Genomic DNA, 22,404 nt, shown 5'->3' with positions numbered 1-22,404 from the left:
CTGTGCTAGCAGTGAGGGTGCACTGCTGCAGCAGTGCAAGGTCAGGCCCTCAAATTGTTGTGCAGAAAGAAAGGCAAATTTTCTCCCCTTGGGACATGGATGTTCCTTTCTCTCCCAAGACAGATGCTGTGTGAAACTTAGGTTGTTTGGAAAGAGCAACAATGTCCACAGCTACACAGGCTCACTAAATAGTGCTGCTGAAGCCATCCTTTCTTCCATCCATCCATCCATCCATCCATCCATCCATCCATCCATCCATCCATCCATCCATCCATCCATCCATCCATCCCTCCATCCATCCATCCATCCATCCATCCATCCATCCATCCATCCATCCATCCATCCATCCATCCACACCTGTAAGCAGCTTTGTCTCAGCCGTCTCTCCATCCATCTGCTGGGCTGTCTGTATACTCATCCATCCATCAACAAATGCATACATTACTCTTCCCACTGAGCCCCATACCTATCTGTCCATCCAGAAAGCTACCCACCCATCTGTCTGTCCATCCTGCCATTCACCCCTCCATCCATCCCTCTGTTCATCTCCTGCCTGTCAGTGCCCAAGGGATGACCAGCCTTCCCTGAGGGTATGGTGTGTGCTGGCACGTGTGTGCACATGTGCGTGTGGGTCATGCTGGCCATGCAAAGTGCTGTGGGCCATGATGTCCCAGGCTATGTCCAGCCATGGGGCAGGGCCAGGAGTGCTGGCCAGGGGGAGGGGGATTTGTCTAATTTAAGAATGGGCCCCACAGTCGCTGTCAGCACCGAGCAGCTCTGATCTGGGGACAGGTCCTCATCAGCTCCGCTTGCTGCCCGCCAGCCTGACATGAAAGGGCTCTGCACCCCGATAAGGCCCCAGACGCTTGGTCCCAGAGGTGGGCAGCACTGTGGCCAGGACTGGAGGATCCTGAGGAGTAAGTTCTAGCATGTCTGTACCCAAATTCACTGTCACTTCAGCACCATGTGGCTTGTGTGTTTGCATCAGTTGGGAGCTCAGCCCTGGGGGCCACCCTCCACTTTGAAGCACTGGGTCATGCCCTGTGTCATCACCATCTCCCACTGGTGACATAACCCCAGGGAGTGCACCATCCTCATCCTTCCCCTGACTGCAACAGGCCTGTGTGCTGGCTGCTGCCCTGCACTGGAGTCCCCCGGCTGTGAGCAGCCATGGATGGGGACCATGTTGTTTTAATAAGATCATTCTCCTCCTGCCGCGAGGTCGCAACCTGGGCTTATGACATCACAGCGCGCTGCCATGGAAATGCCGGGATGTCACAAACACAGCTCGATGACCTCACTGCAGGAGCAGGAGATGAGGCCAACGTGGGTTTGATTGCCAATGTCCTCAGGAATAAAGGAGGGGAGGGACGCTGGGAAAGTATGCGGCCGCTGAGCGCCGGGGTGTTTGGGTTGGAAATCGCCACGCTTTCCCCACAGCGGGAAAGGCCCATTACTTCCTCCCCTGTCCGCTCCCTCCCAGCTGCCAGAGCCCCCCCTAACCTTGTGGCTGTGGGGTAGGAGGGTTGTTGGAGCAGGGCACACCATCCATGCCCTTGGGGCTGCATGGTTGTCAGTGGGACACAGAGCTCAGCACAGTATCAGGGCACCAACCTAGATGCAGAGGGAGTTCAGTGGGGGGTGCAGGATGGGCCACTCAGGGGGTGCTTTGTCTCACAAGCAGGCTGGGGATCACTGGGGATGCAGGGGCAGAGTGGGCTGGACTCCTGGGGAGGTCTCCTCTTCCTCAAGAGGACTTCAAAGTCATGTTGCTATATGGGGACGATTTTCTAACACAGCACCCTCAAAACTGGACCTCAAAGCACCTCTTGGTCCTGCCCAGCCACCCAACAACTGTCCCCTCCCCAGCCCATAACCAACAGCTTCTCCTGGGGTCCTGCCCCTCTGTCCCATCACCCCTACCACAGCTGAGCTCTCTATCCTCTGCAGACCTTGCCACTGGGAAAAACATGGCTGGCTGGGGGGCACCCGTCCCCCCACCTCTCTGTTGCAGGGGTGCAGGGGTGTCTGCTCTCCCCCTGCATCCTCCATCATTAATTTCCATCAGTGGCCAAGCGGGGCCGGGGCTGCCTGGGGGTGGCCGAGGAACACGGCGCTTTCCCCTGATAGCAAAAATAAATACATTAAAATTCTTGCAGGAGGCAGAAGAATGCGGGACGGCAGGAAAAAATTGTTTTATAATTTGTAATAACACAAAAGCGGGGGGGGGGGGGGAGTGAGCTGCGAGAGGCGAGGAAAGGCAGAGACAAAGGAGCAGCTGCCATGGTGGAGGCTGCTTCACAGCGGTGGTGGCATCCCTGTCACCCTGGATTAGAATGACCACTGTCAGCTTGTCCCCTGAAGTAGGTGTGCTTTTGGGTCTTGTTGCAGAAGGGGAGGCAGCAAGAAAATTACTGGGGCTGAGTGAACAGGCTACAACTCCGCACCTGCTTAAGCAGGTCTCAGCATCTCCGTGCCTCAGTTTCCCCTTGTTAAAGGAGAATTTTTATGCAACAGTGAGAAAAGCTGCGAAATAGGGGCAAACTCCTGGCATATACCCCATTCCAGCTCCTCTGATCCAGACACAAGGCAAGGAGCCCACCTTTGTCCACTCAGCCCCTCTAAGGGGCTTTGCCACAGTATCCAGGCAATGGGGCTGATTCCCATACCTGTGCTGAGGACATCACAGCCCCCCGGCCCCCTCCAGCCTCACGCAGAGCTGACATGATAAGGCGAGTTTCTGAGCACCAGTCGCACCTGCTCGCCGAGACGGCACCCCCCCCTCCCCTGCTCCCCTCTTCGGGGCAAAATCAAAGGGATTTTTCTGCCCTTAGGAAATCAGATAAAGGCTTCTCACCTGCCCCGCGCTGCCTTTGCGAGGAGGCCAGGCGCTAGGGGCGGAGGGACAACAGGCACTTTCAACACGCCGGCAGATGAGTCGTGAGTTGCAGGGAGCTCTGCCGGCAGGGGCTGGGCCCCTGGGTACAGTGTCAGCCTCGCCCAGCCCCAGCAGAGATGTCCCCCCCGCCACCAGCTACTCCTTGCGGGCTATTCCCCTGGATTAGAGGTGATGGGGTCCTGTAGGACAGCTAGGATTGACGCTGTGGGTGAAGGCAAAAGGGAACAGGGACAAGGCATAGTGTAGCAGCCCAGACGCAGTGCCCAGCTCAGGGAAGGTCCCAGTGTCCCTGTGTCCCCATGCTGTAGCCCGGAGCGTCCTAGTCACCATGCCAAGAGTGCAGACCAGGAGCCCATTTCCCATGTGGGAGGGCAGAGAAAGAGCAGGGGTGAAACCTCCAGAGGTGGTGGGAGTCTCTTACCTCTTGTGCCCAGGAGGGAGAGAATTGTGCCAAGCTGCAGATAAAGTCTGAGTCATTCACCACCAAATGCTGTTAGCAGGGAGCACACACACTCACGTGAAGGGGTGAAACCACTGGTGATCAAGGCAAGGGAAACAGTGATGGGCAAGCCAGAGGCTTGAGATGGGCAGGGTATGGGAGAGGGACATGAAAGGGGGACAGAGCCCATATAGCTGCTGAAGGGTGGTGTGATCTCACCAGCAGCAAGGGGGCTCTGCTTTGCCCATCATGGGTGGAAGACACCTCCTTTTCCCTTGGGGTAACACAATGGGCTGGCTGGTTTCTCAGTGGGGTGCAGAGATCAATGAGACTCCCCCAGGGCAGCTGTCCCAGGAACCATGGCCCAGATGCTGCAAGGCTGGGGGCTGCATTCCCAACCTCTGCTTGGAGCCATGACTGGTACAAGAGGAATCAGAGATGCAGAGCACTGGACTGAGCCCTGGAAAACCATTCCTGAGGCTCCTCTGTGGGGAGAATTAGTGTGGCAGGCTGTGGGCTCCTCCTGACCCCAGCTGCCCAGCCCTTGTGTGGCCCCCTGCTACTTTCTGGGCACATCAGCTTCCCCCTGCCCCAGGCAGCTCCTGCTGCTCCTCCTGTTATGATCTGATGCTGGGGACTGTCTCTGTTCTGGGTCCTGGCTGCACCTGAAATGAAATCACCATAGACAAGACGTTCATCACTGTGCTCTTCTCCTGGACTCCTTGTTCCTGGGGCTGGCTCGATCATTGTCCTGCATCTCTCTCCATCCCAGGTGTGTCTCTCCAGAGTGTTGGAGCTAAGTGCTTGGAGATGCTTGTGAGGGAGTCACTTCTCCAGCTTTCCCAGCTGGGACAGACTGGTCTGAGGATAGGCAGGGTCATGGAGTCAGGGATGTGCCAGGCCAGCCCAGTTCAGGGACAGGGGCCAGGCAGGGCTGTGCTGGGGGCAATACAGGTACGCCAGGTTTGGGCAAGGCTATACCAGAAATGTCAGGGTACGGCAAGAGTGTGACAGGGAGGTATCGGGGACACCTCGAGGCCAGGTCGGGTTTGACAGGGCTGCGGCAGGACCCCGAGTGGAGCCGGGCAGGTCCGTGCCAGGCAGGTCCGTGCCAAGCAGGTCCGCAGCAGGTCCCGGGGCTTCGGAGGCAGGGCTGTGCCAGCCAGATCCGCAAAAAGGGCTGCACGTTCAAACGCGGCGGCGGGACGTGGGGCCGGACAGGCTGCGGCCACCGTCTCCTACCGGAGGGTGCCCGTGCCCACACCGCGACCGTGGCTCTGCGCTGCGAACGCAGCCTGGCACCCGGGAGTCCCCCCGCCCGGCCCGCCCTGTCCGTCCCCCCAGGCTCCGGTTTCCCTGTCGGAGCAGATGCTTTCGCAGCCCCGTCCCTCCTCCTCCTCCTTCTCCGGAGCAGCCTCCGCGCCGCGCTCCGGCCGCCCGGAGGTGCCTGCCCAGCCCAGCCCAGCCCGGCCCGGCCCGGACGGCGCTGCCTGCGCGGCCCGGCCCGGCCCGGCCCGGCCGAGGGACACAGCGGGCACCCACCCGCCGGCGCCCCGGCCGGACCTCGGGGCTGCCCGGCGCCCGGAGAGTGGCGTGCAGCGAGTTCCACGCTTTCCTCAGTCCTGGCAGGATGCTGCCTTCCTCCCGGACCCAGCTGGGGCTCTTCTTCATCCTCCTCTGCCCCGCTAACATCATCGGGCTCTGGTGGTGAGTAGGACATCCCGGGGGGTGGGTGAGCAGGAGGGTGCACTGGCTATCTCGATCTCCGGGGCTAGTCCCCCCCCAGCTGGGGGACAGCAGAGTCCCCTACACCCAGGCACCACTTGGATGGGTATTGCTGCTCACTGGCTGCTCTGATCCCGATTGGGGCACCCACATACTGTCGGGTTTTGGGGACAAAAGTGTGTTGGGGGCAGCAGGCTGGGGGATCCCCAGGAGTATGGGGGCTCATAGGTCCCGTGTGAGACTTGCACTTTGCCTCCCTACACTCTCCAGCCCACAGCCTGGGAGGCTTGTATGCCTGAGGGGTGGGCAAGGGGGCTTAGTGGCTTCCAGACCCCTCCAATAAGTCAAATTTAATTAAAAGCCTTAGGGTCCCTACAGTGTCCCCCCTGAATGGTGGCTTGGACACAGCAGGGACAAAACCCCTATTTGTAATGGTGCCCTCATCAAAGGCAGAGACGGTGCCTTGCAGGATACCAGAGGGGGTGGGGGATTCATTACAGGCACAGAACTGGGACCCAGCCTTGGAAAGCCCAGGTATCTGTCGAAACATGAACTATTTAAATCTATTAAGAATTTCACCCAGCCTGTCTTTATCCGGTTTTAAGTGCTTAGATTCCAGCTCCCCGGCGTGCAGTCCGGGCTATCATTCATTATCTGAGGCTATTCGTCTCCACATTGTCACACTCTTTTGACCCCTAAAATAAAGCTCTCCATAAGCCTTTCCCCTCACGGTTCCCTGCCTGCCCACCAGTGATTTATTCCACATCTCCATTCCCTTTGCTAACCCTGGCTCCAGGGCTGCAATGAGGGCCTTTGTGAGTATAAATGGTGCTGCTACAGTCAGTTGTACATCAGCTGAGAGTTTGTCCCTGGAGCCCAAGTGCTGTGTTCATTGCCAGGCAAGGGTTTAATATGGGTCTGAGAGGGACTTGCCTTGGATTTTTGCTAGAAGAGGGGAGAGCCCTGGCCAAGGCAGGGTGCTTGTGGAGGGTCTTCATGCTCCCTGCCACCTACCTCAGGGTAGCTGTGCAATTGCAGGGCATATGCTCTCCTGCTGCCTGAGATCTGCTGATTTTCCCTGGCTAATTCTCAGACACACACACAGCTCTCCCTTCAGCTGTCCATGCTTTCTCTGCCCCATCCTCCTCAATATCTCCAAGTTCATGCCCTGTTCTCCAGCTTCAAGGACATCTGCCCATGACTAGAGCAGGTAGAGGTGAAGCAGAAGCTCATTTTGTCTTCATTTCAGGAGCAAGCAGACAGCATCAACAAGGGCAGGGGGCTGGGGTACTGGTGCCCCTTGCCCCAGGTGCTCAGAACTGCATCTCACCATGGAGTCTGGGTCCTGCTGGTGCCATGTGTGCACAGACAGCAGTGACTTCGGGAGATTAGCAGGATTTGGCAGAGGAGGGCAAGGGGTCAAACTTGGTTTTTCTTCTTTAAAAAAAGAAGAAAGGGAACCTTTATTTTAAGAAAAAATAACTCAGCTGCCTGATGCACGGCGAATGCATTGGGCAGTGGAGTGGCTTCAGGAGGATCACCAGCTCACACTCTGCTTCACTCTGGAGCCAGTGAGCTGGGATGAGGTGGTGGGTGGATGAGGCCACCAGCACCATCAAATGGATGTGCCAGGCTTCCTGGGACAGGGCATAGGAGCAGCTGGGTGATTCATGAACTCCTTCCCTCAGAGTTTGGGGTTTTGGCCCCTGGCTGAGATCATCTCAGGGAGCCCTACCTGTGCAGGGCAGAGGAGTCTGGGCATTTACAGGCATCCTCCCATGTGTCTGCTCCTGGTACTGGTCCCCTCTCCCAGGTCTGGGTAGCACTGGTGTCTGTGGGTTTTGCTATTGGGGGAGGGTTTCTTCGGAGTAGCTCTGTTTTGTGCCAGAGTTTCTACAAGCCCCAGGTGGCACTGATAGAGCTTTTCCTTACTGACAATGATGCATATGAACTTTGGTGGCACACCAAAGTGTGTGCATCACTGGGCACTTGTGGGCTCTTAGACAAGGGGGCCTTTTACCCTGGCCAAGAAAGAAATGTCTTTACAACTTCCCCATCCCACCCCTGAGTGCATTATCCATGTGGCAGGGAATACAGAGGTTGCCTGTTAAAGCCAACTTTTCCCCCACTGACGACCTAATTTGTGAGAGTGGTGTAGAGGGCTGCAGCAGGGCTGGAGCTCAAGAGGCACAGTCCCAGCCCAGGCAAGCAGCCAGGCCTGGCCACTCACGGGTGATAACTGTGCCCATCAGGATCCTGGCAGATGTTTGTATCTATGGAAAAAGATTCAGGTATGACATACAAGCACTGACATCCTGCTAGTGACATGGTAGCCTGAGAAAGAGCATCCTCATTGTGTTAGGGTTCCTCAGAGAGCTCACTGAAGACACAGACCTTTCCAGGGCAAAAGGGAGCATGCTGTGGTTAGTGCCAATGGAAGACATGTCTTTCACGTGCTGCTGGCACCTTCATTAGTACCAAGCTGCAGGGATTAGGCTTTCCTTGCTCCCACCAGCTCTGTAAATTCTCTTTCTTCCTCCTCCCCTATTCTTTGCGCATTTCTTGCTCAGCTCCTTGTGCAACAGTGATTTCTCCCTGAGCAGGACAGGTAGGGACTGCCTGGGGCTCCTGGGCTGGCCCAGAGGCTGCAGAGATAGAGAACAGGCAAACTTAGTGCCTGAGGAGCCCCAGGCAGGTTCAGGGCAGGATTTCAGCTGAGCCGGTTTGCAGTTGGGCTGTGTTTGCAGGAACAGAGGCACTCTGGGGATGGGGACAAGCAAAGCCAGCTTCCCTGTGCCTGTTGGCTCTCCATGGGCATGGCTGAGAGCAGCTGGAAGATGGAAGAGAAAGCAGGGGAGAAAATAATCCCAGCTGAAATGTGCTCTGCTCCAGCTGTGGGTCTGAGGGATGGACAACTGCCCTCTACCCCCTTCCCATCCATGCACAAGGGCAGTGCACCTCCAGATTTTCATGGAACTTCTTCAGTGGTGCTCAGGGAGGACCCCTCCACCAGCCCCTGTGGCTGTACCCTTGAGGGGGTCCCAGACCCATGTCCCTCAAGCCACACATCCTGGGTGGTTTAATGCAACAGTGGTCTCTCCTTCTCCTTCACTGCCCTGACCAGCACCCACACTGCAAGGCTAAAGCCTGTAAGGGCAGGCTGCTGGGCTGGAGGGCAGGCAGCCCTGGGGTGAGCCTTGTGAGTCACCCCCTGGGCTTGCTGACCCACAGCTGCTACCCCACAGCGCCCAACAGACTGGGCTGCCCAGCCTTCCCCAGCACCAGGTGCCCCTGGAGCAGTACCATATGGGCAGAAATGAATCTCCCAGTGGGAGACCCAGTGTGCCATCTTCCTGAGCCCTTGCTGGGCCAGCTGCTGATTTGCTGGATTTTTCAAAGGGATTTTTCTCTTGCACTTTTTGAGATGACTACTGGCTCAAGCATTGGGCTACCTGTTATCTCCCACAAAGGCAGCTGAACTTTGCCCAATGCCATCCCTTGTTCCTGCTCCTGGTCACATCCACTCTCCCATGGGACACCCAGGCTCCCTGGCCATGTCCTAAACATGTCCCCAGCTGGAGGGTTTGTCTGGGCTTTGCATCAGAACCATGACACTTTGAACACCCCTCATGCAGGAGGGTACTGGGCACACCCTGACATCTTCCCAGGCTTTGCAGGGTCCTCCCACAACATGTGGCACCCATATTTGGGCATAAACTAGCCAAGCCCTCATGCTACCTCAGCTCCAGCCTCTGTCAGCCCCAGGAGAAGGATGCAGTGACCATGAGTGCGTGGACTTCTTTCTTCTTATCCCAGCCCCTCCAGGACATGGCTTTAGGATGACCACCTCTGCAGGTGCATGCTCCCTCCATCCCCCCCAGTACCTGCAGCACAAGTTTGGGCAGCTCTTGCTCACGACAGCCTGGCCTCAGAATGACCCTGCAGCTAGCAGGTCCATGGGTTGATGCAACGTCATGCCAAAGCCTCTTTCCTTTAGGCAGCTTCCCAGCTGTTTGCATGCCATCCTTGCCAAGGAGGTGTAAGGAGGAGGGCAAGGAATGGGGTCCCCCTTCTCTTCCCAACTCATGGCATTTCCTGCCCCGGGTGCTGCTCGGCAGCCAAACCCTGGCTGTGCCCCCCAGGGCAGTGACTTGCTGCTTACTCACCACACCCTCCCGGGCCTCCTGCTCTGTTTCCACACCCAGCTGCCCCGGTGAGTGGCAGCACCCACGCATTGCCCCGGGTGAGGGGCTGAGTGCCTGCCACATGCCTGCATGGTTTGTAGGAAAGCTGGATGGGTGAAAATTCATCCGTGTGTCCCCCTTGCCCCGTTTGCACGTCTTGGAAAGAGACAGGCTTCCTTTGGGTTTGACTTGCAGGCTGTCACTCAGTGTGACATCATTGTGTAGGGCGTGGGGTGACCTATGTCTCCAGGGACGGAGGTCAGTTCTCCAGGGCTGTCATCCCACTGTTCTTACCTCTCCAGGTGGGTGCAGAATTACCTCTGGGCTCAGAGTCATGACCCAGGTAACCCAGTACCCTGCTGAAGGCTTCCAGAGGCTGGGGTAGAGACCAGCATGTGAGGCAAGACACAGCCTTACTACCCTAGAGCAGTCTCCTCGCCACTCGGGAGTGCCCAGGCAGCAATACTCAATGGGTGCAGGCCAGTCAAATCCCACATGGAGTTGGCATGGCCCAACCACTTCTCTCCCACAGGTGTGACTTTTGAAAGCTGACTATCCTCCTTCTCACGCCATAGTTCTACCAGCCTCTCTCCCTTGGCTTCCTGCAAACTAGGACCCCCCTGGCTCCCTCCCTAATGGTCTGCTGACAGGGGCCAGGAGTCCTGCTCCACATCATCCCCATGCCCCAAGGAGAAGATGGTGACTTGGCCCAGGCTCCTTGGTCTGTGATTTTGGTTAGGAATGACTGGGACATACTGGAAGCTCCATGACTAAGAGCTGAGCTGGAAAAAAATGGTGATTATGGTTCTTAGGAACCCCCGGCTCTGTTGCAGCAGGCACAGCATCCAGAGCACAGGGTTTGCATCAGAAACCCCAGTGACTCCTGTTTGACGTGTGTCATTGGGACTGGGCTCAGGCTGCAGCTGTGGCAGCCTAAGGGGTGACAGCAGCAGGTGAGCAATGGCTTGCAGCCCCTTTTCTGTGCCTCAGTCTCCCCTTCAGCAATAGGGTTGTTTCCCTTACACAGGAGCGCTGGGAGGTTGGAAAGTGGCGCTCATCATCCCGTTGGGTTTTGGGGCGAGACAGAGGCCCCCAGCAGCAGTTCTGGCAGCCAGCAAAGGGCACCAGGGGCAGGTGGGAGGGATGCTGCTGTGCTGCTGAGCCTGGCTGGGGGCTCCTGGGCAGGAGGCACAGGGGGCCGGGGTGCCCCAGGCAAGTTGCGGGGAGCCGGGCTGGCGACCCTGTTCCTTCACCAGGGCAGGGGGAGGAGTGCCCGGCAGCAGAGGTGGGGCACCTTAATTGTAGATGCGGGAGGCCTTGGAGCGGGACAAGCTCAGGCAGATCTGGGCCCTGCGCCGGAGCCCTTGCCAAAGTGGTAGCAGTTTGGCAGCATTTTTCTTGCCCTTGTCTCCCCCCATTCTCCCCCCCCTCTGAACCCTCCAAAGCAAAACAGCTCTTGGGCTCCCGGCAGCCTCCCCGTGCCAGAAAGCGGAGTCCAGCGGAAATTAATATCGCGCTGGACTTAGGCAGCCCACCCCACGCCTCGCCAGCAGGGACAGAAAGCTCCTGCGCTCTCCCGCCAGCCTTGGACCATGGGTAGGGACCCCCGTGGAGCCGGTGGGCCGCCCATCACCCCCCAGACCCGCGGGGCTGAGCTCCTCTTCCCGGCCTGATCCGGCGGGCTGGGGTGAGCCACAGTTCAGCATTTGATCTGACGGCCCCGGGGGGCTGGCGCATCGTTTTTATATGAGTACAAAGAGTCATCTCTTAATGAAAGTCCCATCCCGGCTCCCCCTCTTCCCCACTCCACCGGCGCAGGCAGCCAAACCTCCACCATCCTGCTGTAGATGTTGGGAGACCATGCTCACGAAGGACAGTGAGCTTGGAGACCAACATGGAGGCTTGGATCCCTGTGTGGTCATCATGGAATGGGACTGGACAGATTTTCTGGTCCAGTTTTCACGTGTGCCTCAGTTTCCCCATCTATGGAGGATCTGTGCCAGGCAAACTCAGTGATGCTTCCCTAGCTGCCCCATCCCTTTGCAGAGGTCCCTGTGAATCATGCAGCAAAGGGAAACCGAGCTGCTGGGAGCAAAGGGAGATGGGTTCTCCCTGGCAGGAGTGTGGGCTTGCCTCAGTTTCCCTGCTGGAAGTTCCCTTTCCAGGCTGTGCCTCTCTGTTGAGCTATTTAACCTTTAAACCTCCAGCCAAACATAAGGGCTCCCTTTCCAGGCTGTGGGAAAGGGCATGTCCTCTCCAAGCCCAGCTGGGGTCTGGTGGGCAGGAGATCCAGGCAGCTGGGGAGCCTGACATGAGGCAGGGGGACCCTGGCAGGGCCTTGAGCTTCAAACAAGGGTCTTGGAGGGGGTTTGCACTGGGGACAGGATTGCAAGCAGAGTACTGCAGCCTGGTATCCCAAACACAGCCCCACAGCTGCACAAGAGAGAAAAGGAAACCCAGAACACAGTTAAACACTGAGATTCAGCTTGTGATTTTTGAGCCCCTGGGGCTTGGCCAGACTATAAAGCTCTGGGTTTGGAAGCTGTGCAGCTGATGCTCTCCAGTGAGTGGGGCTGAAGGCAGCACGGGCCGCCCAAGCACTGCTCCCCAGGGAATCCCAGGGAGTGTAGCCTCCCAGTCATCAGGCATGTCCTGCTCCTGGGGTACAGCTCTGAGGTTCTGTGGGCACCCATGGCCACGAAAATCATGTTGTTGAGCAGGATGAGCCCACAGGAGCAGCGCTGGAGGCAAGGGTGGGCTGAGTTTAGGGTATGCTAAATTCGTGTGGCCCATGGCTGTGGAGTTGCCCATGGCAGAGCTGGAGCATCGCCCACACCAGCACAAGGCAGGCGCTGGCGGCTGCGCGAGCTGTGCCGGGGAGGGCACTCCAGGCAAAATGTGTGGGGAAAGCACAGCAGCTTCTGTAGCCGATGGCACACCGTGTTGTGCTCAGACTTTGCCTTCAGGGCCAGGGAGCCAGGCACCTCACTCCAGCTGTGCTGGCAAGGAGGAGCTGCCTCTGACGTGGGCTCAGCCAAGACTTGCCCTCCCTCACTGGCATTGGCAAAGCTGGCGATGCCACCTGCATCCCTCCCCTGCACTCCCGCACCCGCCTGCAGCTCCATTCCCTGCAGTCAGTGCCTGGATCTGGGGAGGTGAGTACAGGATCCTGGCCAGCAGCCGAGGGGCTTTATCAGAGGCAAGGTCACTCATCTCGTCTCCCACGGGGTAAAGCAGCAAGCCCCCACGCAGAGGGGGAGACACACCAAGAATGCTGGCTGGGCTCCTTGTGTCCACAGCTCCAGGAGACGCAGCTGCATCAGGCATCAGTCACGTGGCAATGCCAGGGCTAGGTTAGGTCAGTGCCAGCCCCAAAGAGCAGATGCTGAGTAGCACAATATTTCTGAGTAGCACAATAGCCATCTCCTGTCGGGGATGCCACCATCACCCCCAGAAAAGTCCCCATAGATGTCCCCAAAGATGTAGAGTGGTACGTGCCAGTATCTTCCTATAGCCTGTCCCACGGCTGGAGATCACCCCCCATTCCCCAAATGGATGGACAGGGGAAGGTATTGCATGGGTGACCTACCTATTGTCCTGCCCCCACTGCATACATCTCTCTGTCCCCTTGTCACCCGGGCTCAGCGTGGAGCTGGCACTGCCCTGCAGCCTTGCTCTGTCCCTGGGGGTAGATCTGGTCCCATCCCATCCATACCCTGGTCTCCCCTGGGCTTGAGTGCTGGTTTTGCTCTGCTCGCTGTCCCCTCCTGCAGGGCAGTGGGGAGCCCCCTGGTCATGGACCCCAACAGCATCTGCCGCAAGACGAAGCGGCTGGCGGGGAAGCAGGCAGAGCTGTGCCAGCTGGAGCCAGAGATTGTGCAGGAGGTGGCCAAGGGCACCAAGCTGGGCGTCCGGGAGTGCCAGTACCAATTCCGCTTCCGCCGCTGGAACTGCACCAGCCACAGCAAGTACTTCGGCAAGATCCTGCAGCAGGGTAAGGCCAGCGCTTCCTCAGCTTCCCATTTCCCAAAAAGACCCCAGCCTGGTCATGCACCTCCCTGGGACTCCTGGAGCAGAGTCTTGGCGTGCAAAGCTGTTTGTGTGTGTGTGCATGTAGGGGGTTGCTCGGTGCTCCCCGGTGCAGTCACGCTGAGGTTTTACTGCCGGGACATGTCTCCCTGTGTTGTAATGAAGCAATTACCAATGCTCCCAGACAGTGCGGGGCTTCACGAAGCCCAAGAATGCACCCTCGTCTGGCAGTGATTTACTGCTCCCCCGGGACCCCAGGGTGTGCTGCGGGAAGGGGCCCGGGTGGGAGGCAGTGCGCAGCCGTGGGGAGCTGCCCCTCACCCCGTGGGTGCCCTTCACATCCCTCCTCCTGACCCTGCAGGGAGCAGAGGAGAGGAGTGTTTGTCTCCTGTCCCTGTTCCTGAATGGGCACCCTGATGTCACCCTGAGCAACAGGGCTGGGTGGCAGGGAGGTATGTGCAGGTCTCAGACAGCAGATACAGTGGTCCAAGCCAGGCCCAGCTGCATCAAAATCAGAGCAAGGTCAGAGCAATAGGGCACCCATGGGTGAGGCTGGGAGTGGATGGTGCTCCAAGCAAGGGGGATGCTTGAAACACCTTGGTAGGATCATTTAGTGGGAGGTGAGTTTAGACCTGCCCCTCTTCCCTTGTTGGTCCCTGTGCTATGGCAAATGAAGATGCTGGAACAATCCCCAGTCTCCTCAGCCGTCACATCTGCTGGTGCATGGCCAGCCCGAGGAAAAGTGGGCCATGCAGGGGGGTCAAGGTGACATTCCTGGAGAAATTGGAAAGGTCAGTGGGCCCTGAGCACCCAAGTGACTGCAGGCACTGGTGGGGGTCAGAGCTGAAGCCTTGAGGGAGACACTGACCCATGGGAGAGGGTTAGGCTCATTTCAAAAGCTGATTTGCAGATGTGGTTTCCCCCAACACAGGGAGGTAAATTCAGTCAAGAGGCAGAGAGTCAAGGCATATGAGGGACACTCCTGCCTCTGGAGTCACCTACTCTCACCACAACCTGGCAGTGAGGCAGGTGGGATCTGTGCCAGGCAGGGAGCTGGGCTGGAAGTGGGGTGCTGCCAGAATGCAGGGCCAGACCAGGTGGTGAGTGAAAGGTACTGGCAGATGAGCTGCTGGGTACCCAGGAAAAGCTTGTGTTGGAGGAGACACAGGCTCATCAAGCATGGGGATACTGAAGACGCCACCACACTGGTCCAGCCTCACTGCTGGGGTGGTAGAGATAAGCAGTGTCGTAGGGACAGTGGCATATTTGTGAGTCCTTGGCACTCTGAGGACACGGGACAACCCAGCTAGAGGGGTGGAGTTCCCCAGCGCAATAAGATGAGTGTCAGAACCCCCCAGAAGTGCTTGCAGTCACCAGCTTCCCTGTAAACATCCTGGCATTTTTGGAGTTGCCAGCCCCATCAGATTGGTACCTCCCATCCAATATCCTTTTCTATCCAAGGATGCTGCAAACCTCCCATTCCTGGCCACGGCCTCCCTGGCACAGTCCTGGCTGTCCCCTCTTCCCTTGCTGCTACCTGTGCCAGCTGTGGCATGCCAGGGCAGGCTGGCTTGGGGGCAGCCACGTGTCTGGAGGAACTGTCAGAGGAGCAGCATCCCCCCAGGGCCCGGCTGGCAGGGTGGCATGGGCACCTCTGCCAGCTTTGGGCTGTCTGCTGAAGGTTCTGCCAATCCCAGGTGGGAGCAGGCGGGTGGTCGGGCGGCTTGTGGGGGCAGGAGGGCCTGGGGAGGGGGTGGTACCCCCTTGGTGGCACTGCCAGAAAGGCACCAGTGTGCCCAGTTCCTGCTAACACCAGAGGGATGCAGGTGCTGCGTGGGCTTTTGGAGGAGCTGCTCATGGTGCCCCGGTATCCCTCTTCCTGCAGCCTCCCCAAGCCAGAATACTGAAGATGGAGGGATGGGACACCCCCCAAAATCCACCTTCCCCTCCCTCCCCAGGAATCCCCTGCAGGCCACCACCCTGGGCCAGCCCTGCCCTGGCATTTGGGTGGGCAGGAGCTGGGCTGGCACGGAGCAGGGGAGTGCAGGAGCCCCCCGAGCAGGGCGCCGCACCCCTGCTGCCAGAATCCCCCGCTGGCTGCGGCTGCGAGCGGCAGGTCCGGGCAGGGGAAAGATGCTTGGAATTCGTGTCCCGGAGCAGAGAGAGACAGGAGCAAATACTAATAATAAATAATCCTGCAGGGTGGAGGCTGTGTCGGTGGAGAGAGGGGGGCAGGCAGCTCCCCATGGCAAAGAGGGTAGTGGGGGAGAGCAGGCAGCAGAGCTTCATCACTGCCGCCCTGCAGAGGGTGAGTGGCACCCTCGGTATCCTTCGCAGTCTTTGTTTCCAGGTGCCAGATTGGAGCTGGGGTTGGGATTTTTACTGCTTGGAGGGATATTGCAGGGTAGTGTGAGGAAGCTGTGGGTACCACCTGGTCACCTGGGACCACCCTCTGCTCTCTGAGCTTCTCTCTTTCCTATGGGGCAGCACTCAGACTGGCAAGAGGTGGTGGGAGATATGTTCCTCCAGCTGGGTGGAGGAACACTGGCAGGGCCTGACTGTCCCCCACAGTCTTAAAATCTGCTTGCAAGAGGCAGCTCCTTCTCCAGGCAGCCTGTCCAAAGTGGGTGTACCACCCAGGGAGAAGCACCAAACGCATCTGAAGAAGGGAGAAGGGGGGGTCTGAGCCCTTGGGATGTCAACCAGGGGGGAGCTTTGCTTGCTGGAGCTGACCCCCCATCCCGGCCCTGTCTGTTCTCCTGCAGATATCCGTGAGACAGCCTTCGTGTACGCCATCACGGCGGCGGGGGTGAGCCACGCCATCACGCAGGCCTGCAGCATGGGCGAGCTGCTGCAGTGTGGCTGCGAGCTGACACGGAGCCGGGCCCCCCCCTCGCCCACGGCGGGGCCAGGCACAGAGGGCACCGCCTGGGAGTGGGGGGGCTGTGGGGACGATGTGCAGTTTGGCTATGAGAAATCCCAGCAGTTCATGGATGCCAAGAACAAGAAAGGCAAAAATGACATCCGAGCTCTTATTGACCTGCACAACAATGAAGCTGGGCGCTTGGTAAGGCCCCTGCACTCCCTGTCCCCTGCACCCTTTGTGCCCCTACCCAGCCCTCTGCCTTCAGCATCCCCAAGCCGTGACCCTGCACCAGCTTTGGCTGAAATATGGCCCAGTATCTTTTGGGTATCCTTTGCAGGTGCTTTGGAACCCCCTCGGGCCACCCTCCACCCCCCAGGGCAGCACTGAGAGGCAGGGTTTTGGCTGGGGGTGCTGGGCAGCAGGAGAGGGAGCTCAGGGCTGAGCACGGCTGTCTGTTCCCCAGGCGGTGCGCAGCTACATGAGGACAGAGTGCAAATGCCACGGGCTGTCGGGCTCCTGCACCCTGCGCACCTGCTGGAGGAAGATGCCCCATTTCCGAGAGGTGGGGGACCGCCTGCTCGAGCGCTTCAACGGGGCTTTCAAGGTGATGGGAGGCAACGACGGGAAAACCCTCATCCCTGTGGGTGACAACATCAAACCTCCCGATAAACAGGACCTCATCTACTCGGCCGACTCACCCGATTTCTGCTCGGCTAATCGCAAGACAGGCTCGCTGGGCACCAGGGGCCGTGTGTGCAACAGCACAGCCATGGACACGAGCGGGTGCGACCTGCTGTGCTGCGGGAGGGGGCACCGGGACGAGACGGTGGTGCTGGAGGAGAACTGCCTTTGCCGCTTCCACTGGTGCTGCGTGGTGCAGTGCCGCAAGTGCTCCGTCCGCCAGGAGCTCAGCCTCTGCATCTGACAGCCTGGGGTCAGGCGAGGACAATTTGGGAGGCCAGCTCCAGGCTCACAAGGCCCCCCTGGGACAGAGACAGGTGGAGCCAGTGGCAGGGTCAGCGTGGGTGAGCTCAGCTCTGTGCTCTGGGGAGTGCTGGCTTCCCCAGAGGGCAGCACAGGGCTGCCCGGCAGCCACACGGCCCCGCGGGGGGAGCTGTGGGCACAGGGCTTCCACTAATAAAGCTATTTAAAGCTGGTGTGCCTCAGCGCTTCCTGGGGAGGGCTGAGAAGCGCTGACCACCGTACTGGAATGGGACTAGCCAGGGAGCTGTCTTGCCCCAGCTGTGAGTCCCAGTCAGTCACACTCCTGCCAGCCTCTGACCTTGCTGGGACCTGAGGCAGAGTCCAGCTCATTTTTAATCTACTCTCTGTGGTTGTTGTGCCTGAAGATGAGTGTGGATGAGGGCACGGGTACTCTCCTGCCCTGCTGTGCTGCTTCCATTACCTGAGTGCTCTCCTCCCATCATCCACAGCTGTCATTGCTTGGGGTTGTGTCCTGCTTGCCAATTTGTGTCCTGTCACCACCTGACCTGGGATGTTTGCACTCCACGGTGCCTCCACTCATGCCTCATGCTGGAGGCACACCTAGCTGCCCTAACACTATGGTGCTGTGCTCTGACTTTCTTGAAGGGACCCTGTATTCTTTTCACTTCAGCCACGGTCACTGCAGCCCCTGCTGCAGAGCCTGGCACACAGAAGCCTTGGACAGCGCTGGCACTGTTGGCTTGGTGGCATGCAAGGCATTCACTTGGCATGCCATGGGCCACGTGCAACCCCACCTGGATGGCAGGGTGCCAGGCATGTATGTCTTGATAACCTGATCAGCCATCAACCTGTTTGTCCTGTCATGGACAAACACAGGGTGAGGAGCAGCCTGCGTGGCTGCCCAGCAAGGCAAGCTGCCAAGCCTCTGTTCCAGGGGCTCCAGGGATCTCAGAGGGGGTCCCTCCCATGCTGCAAGGAGCCCACAGGAACTGGTTTCTCCAGGGTTACCCAGCACAGAGGTTTAGGTAACTGCAGAGTGGAATGTGTGCGTGCAGTGCCTGCTCAGCTGGCAATGCCCCACCGAGCTGAGGCTCCCCAGAGGGATGTGAGTGGAGTGAGAGCCTCGGAAGAGAGATCCATGCTCCTGGACCTGCCGTCCACATTGCAGCAGTGCTGGACACTGGGGGCTTTCCTAAGCTCTAAGCTCCAAGATGAGATGGGCAATGTCCATGTGCTGGGTAGTGCCAGGCAAGGTAAAAGCAGAGCTCACAGTGCTGGGCAGACTGCAAGGCAAGGGAGGCTGTATGGGTGCTGCAGTTGCCTACCAGTGGGTCCTTCCTCCCCCACCCCAGGCAGCCAGCAGGAAAAGCCAGAAGCAAGATGCTGGTGAACCATTAACTTGGCCCAGCAATCACTGGGGAGGGAGTCTTTAAAACTTCCAGCTGCAGCTTTGCAGCTGGAAATTCCCTTCTGACTTGGCCACAGTGGTGCTGGGAGAAGGGAGGCACACAGGGCTCCCAGGAACTCCTGTCCCCACACCCACCATGGGAACACATGGGTGGGTGTGAGCAGGGTAGGGTGGGTGCAGGGGAAGGTACCTGTGCGTGCAAGCAGCTTGGTGTGTGTGCATGCACAGGTAGCATGAATATGCTTGTTCATGACCATACATGTGTATGTGAGATTGTATAACCCATCACTGTGTGTGTGAGCCCCTCGTGGGTGTGTAAATAAGTTGACCCATGTATTTTCCTTCATCTCTATGAATACACAGCAAATTGAAAGTGTGTGTGCATCACTGTCCCCATGTGTGCCTGTGTGAGAGTATGTTTGCACGTCATACTGTGTTTCATCAAGTGTGTCTGGGACAGGGAGGATGTCTGTGGGTGCAAAATGGTCCTCTAGGAAGGGAGTTGGAGAATTGCAAAAGTTGTGTGCTGGAAGATGGGTGGATCTGTTTTGTAGGCTCTGCAGGTCCCCCTGGATTGGATGCACTTGAGCACTCTGGACTGCCTGTCAGGAGAGGTCAGTTCAGGCAGATCCTGTGAAACTTTAGGTCACCCCTGCTGTCCTCTGGAACCATAGCTAAGACCACCTATAAGGGGATTCTGAAGCCCTCTATGAGATGTTCAGAGTCTGAGTTTCAACATTTGGCAAGTTCCTTCTCTGGATTTTGTCTCATCTCCCCCACAAAGGGATGCTTTCCTGCTATGGGCTGCATGGACATGGCTCTGGAGATGTGGCAATGGATAAACCCCTGGGAAGACATTTAGTGCTTTTGAGTAAGGTATCTGACCTGTGTCCTCTCTGCCATTGCCCCAAATCACAGCTCCTGAAGGATGGAGATCACAGAAGCCACAAATGTGGAGGGGAAGCACAATGGTCTGTGCTTGTGGGGTAACTCCTCTGCACATCCATGAGTTTGCCTGTGAGCCTCTCATGAGTGTGCAAACCAATTGGGCTGTGTGCCTTGTTCTCTGCCCAGGTGGGGAAAAGGGACAGCTCTTGTGGAGGCTGACAGCTCCTTAACACAGCTCTCTACTGCTCCTGATCTGGCAAAACCAAATCCATTCCTTTGATAGCCAGGAGAACCCTGACGCAGGCAAATGCTGCCAGTAGCCTGTCAGGGTCTGGACTGGCCCAGTGGTCTGGAAAGGGCTGAGCAGCAGAGCCCCCTGGAAATCTCCCAATTCTCACAGCTCCCCAAGAGCTCCCCACCCAACAGGACCTCACCCCAGATTCCTAACACACCCCAGCATCCCTAAGGGCAGTTACTCCTCAGCTCCCCAGAAGTGCTCCAGGAATCCCCCAGATTCCTAGAAGTCCTGCAGCTATCCAGACCCCAGGAGCCTCCCGAACCCCTCAAGACCCAGCAGCTCCCGGCCTGGGGTGCGCAGCATCCCTGCCGTCGCCATGGCAACCCGGGATGCGGGGCAGAGCGGGCGGCGCGGCGGCAGGAGGCCGCCAGGGGGCGCTGTGGCACGGGAACATGGGATGGGATGGGATGGGATGGGATGGGATGGGATGGGATGGGATGGGATGGGATGGGATGGGATGGGATGGGATGGGATGGGATGGGATGGGATGGGATGGGATGGGATGGAGGAATGCACGGGGAACATGGGAGTGGGCACAGGGTTTAGTGGTGAACATGGCAGTTAGATGTTTACAGCTGGACTCAATGGTCCTAGAGCTCTTTTCCAACCAAAATGATTCTGTGGCTCCATGAATGTGGCTGTGTGTGGGGGCTCATGGAGCTTCACTGGGTTGTGCAAATGGCTGTGCCTGGAGAGCTGCTCATGTGGATGTGTGTGTGTGTGGGTGTGCATGGGATTGTTCTTGGGAGAACGGGCCCAGGAGCGTGTGTGTGAGTGTGTACAACCCCCTGATGCCCATCCCTGTGTGTCTGTGGGCAGTGGTCAAGCATCAAGCAGGACTCTGTTCAGGGGTGGGCTGGTGAAAGCCAGGGGTGCACAATGGTGACTGTGTGGGTGCAATGAGTAGCTGGAGAGTCTGGGGGGTGTAGTTGTAGATGTGCGTGTATAGCCCAGATCCTTGCTACTGGACAGTTTACATTGCAAAACTTGCAGGACCTTCCCCAGGGAAAAAGAGGAAGTTTATAATAATTGGATTTAAAAAAAAAAAAAAAAAAAAAATAGAGGGAGAGAATCCCAGACTCATGTAATGTTAATGACTTTGGTTTTTGGTTGGTTTTTTTTGGTTTGTTGTTTTTTTTAACATTTTCTTTCCAAATGGGAAGAATGCATTTTTCCCTTCAATTTCCCAAGTTGAAAGCAGCTGGACAGATTAATTCAATCAAACTTGAAAATCTCTCTGGACTGAGACCAAAAATAGAATACTTTTGCCCCCAAAAAAGAAGCACTTTATGAAAGTTTGGTCTAATGCAGATAAGTCCTAAGAGGGGAAGCCAAGAAACCTGGATGCCATCTCAGCCAAGCTGAGTGGTCAGGCTTGGACAGTGGCACCCAAAATCTGTGTGAAACCCTTTTCCTGTGGTTGCACTGCTGGCTCACTTCTTGTTGCTGAGCAGGGGCTGCCTGGCCAGCAGCAGAGCTGGGTCCTGCCTGCCCAGCCCTGCTCTTCTGGGAGGCCTCTAACTCTCCTTCTTCAGGCTCTGCTGCTCCCTCCAGGGAGCTGCCTGTAACTGTTCTCCTTTGTCCTCACCCCATTTCTCAGTGACAGATGTCACCCAGGCAGCCACATCAACCCCAACTTGCCCAGGAGGGCCTGGCTCACCCCTTATGGGGGTTCTGCTGACCCAACCCAACTTCTCCTGGCTCTGCCCTGTTTCTGGGACTCTGGTGTGTGCAGTAGTTGCCTCTGGAGTGGGGGACATGGGTGCTGAGGGGGGTCCAGGCCAGCTCTGCTGCAGCACCTCCGAGCACTCAAGCAAGGGAACATGTTGGAGCACCTAAAGCAGAGTGCAGAGAGTAGGTGTGAGCCCTTGAGAGTCAGGAAATGGGGTGCACAAGGACCCCAGACAGGCTCTTTGGAGATGCTGCCTATGAGCATCAGGGGTCTGTGTACTTCCTTTTGCTGTCAGAACTTCTCCAACACTGGTGTCTGGGACCTGCTCTGTCCACATAACTCCAGCATCCTGGGACTGGCTGTGCCGGCTGGTTCACACTAAGCAGTGTTTGTGAGGGCAGTGGGCTCTGGAGGCTGTCAGGGAGAAGCCTGACACTAGGGCACTCCTTAGCTCCCCCACCCCAGAAGAAGGGTAGAGCAGAGGTTCCCTCACTCCTGGGTCCTGTTTCTGACTGCCAACATCTCACTTTATTTAGGTATCTTTCACTCCATGGCCTTATTACTTACCCTGTAACAAAGGCAGCAGCCATCCTCCATCTCTAGGTGGGGGAATCTGGCTATGCCTACCCCGGAAGGCAGACCTGCAGGAAAAGTGATTGCTGAGGTGGCTTCATGCCCTGATCACTCCACATGGGGACCAGCACCCCCACCTATTCTTGTAGCTGCGCATCCCTCCCCACAACAGGCACCTGCAGCAGCCCTGCACAGATGTGCTTGGGCAGCCCCGTCCAGCCACCTCCCTACTGCCTTAGCCAGCAGCCTGGCCCTTTGGGGACGTGCTCTCCTTGCCTAAGGCAGTGCAAGGGTTGGGATCTCCCAAGGTGGTCATAGCAGCTCTGCCATGGGGTGTCCCTGTGGAGCGTGGGAGGCAGCATGCCTGGGATGTGCTCCAGCCCCACGGGATGGTACCACAGCAGGGCTCCAGCTCCTTCCCTGCGCCCTGCTGTGACCCAGACACCCTCTGCCAGGAGCTGGGAGGAAGATGGGGAGG

At 57.8% G+C, this 22,404-nt stretch overlaps 1 protein-coding gene across 2 annotated transcripts; it reads left to right on the top strand.

Annotated features, from left to right (window-relative positions):
- Positions 1-4,522: 4,522 nt before the first annotated feature.
- WNT6 (Wnt family member 6) lies at positions 4,523-17,294 on the top strand. Of its 2 annotated transcripts, XM_079310416.1 has the most exons (5): positions 4,596-5,045; positions 12,214-12,402; positions 13,021-13,241; positions 16,042-16,343; positions 16,606-17,294. In XM_079310416.1, exons 1-5 carry the CDS (start codon positions 4,969-4,971, stop codon positions 17,065-17,067), a joined length of 1,251 nt encoding a protein of 416 aa, XP_079166542.1. In that variant the 5' UTR covers positions 4,596-4,968; the 3' UTR covers positions 17,068-17,294. The 2 variants fall into 2 exon arrangements, with proteins under 2 accessions (XP_079166543.1, XP_079166542.1); XM_079310417.1 differs by lacking the exon at positions 12,214-12,402 and having other exon boundaries at positions 4,523-5,045.
- The last annotated feature ends 5,110 nt before the right edge of the window (positions 17,295-22,404 follow it).

Source organism: Erithacus rubecula, assembly GCF_903797595.1.
Source record: "Erithacus rubecula genome assembly, chromosome: 8".
Lineage (NCBI taxonomy): Eukaryota > Metazoa > Chordata > Aves > Passeriformes > Muscicapidae > Erithacus > Erithacus rubecula.
This window is presented reverse-complemented; position numbering and strand designations above follow the sequence as displayed.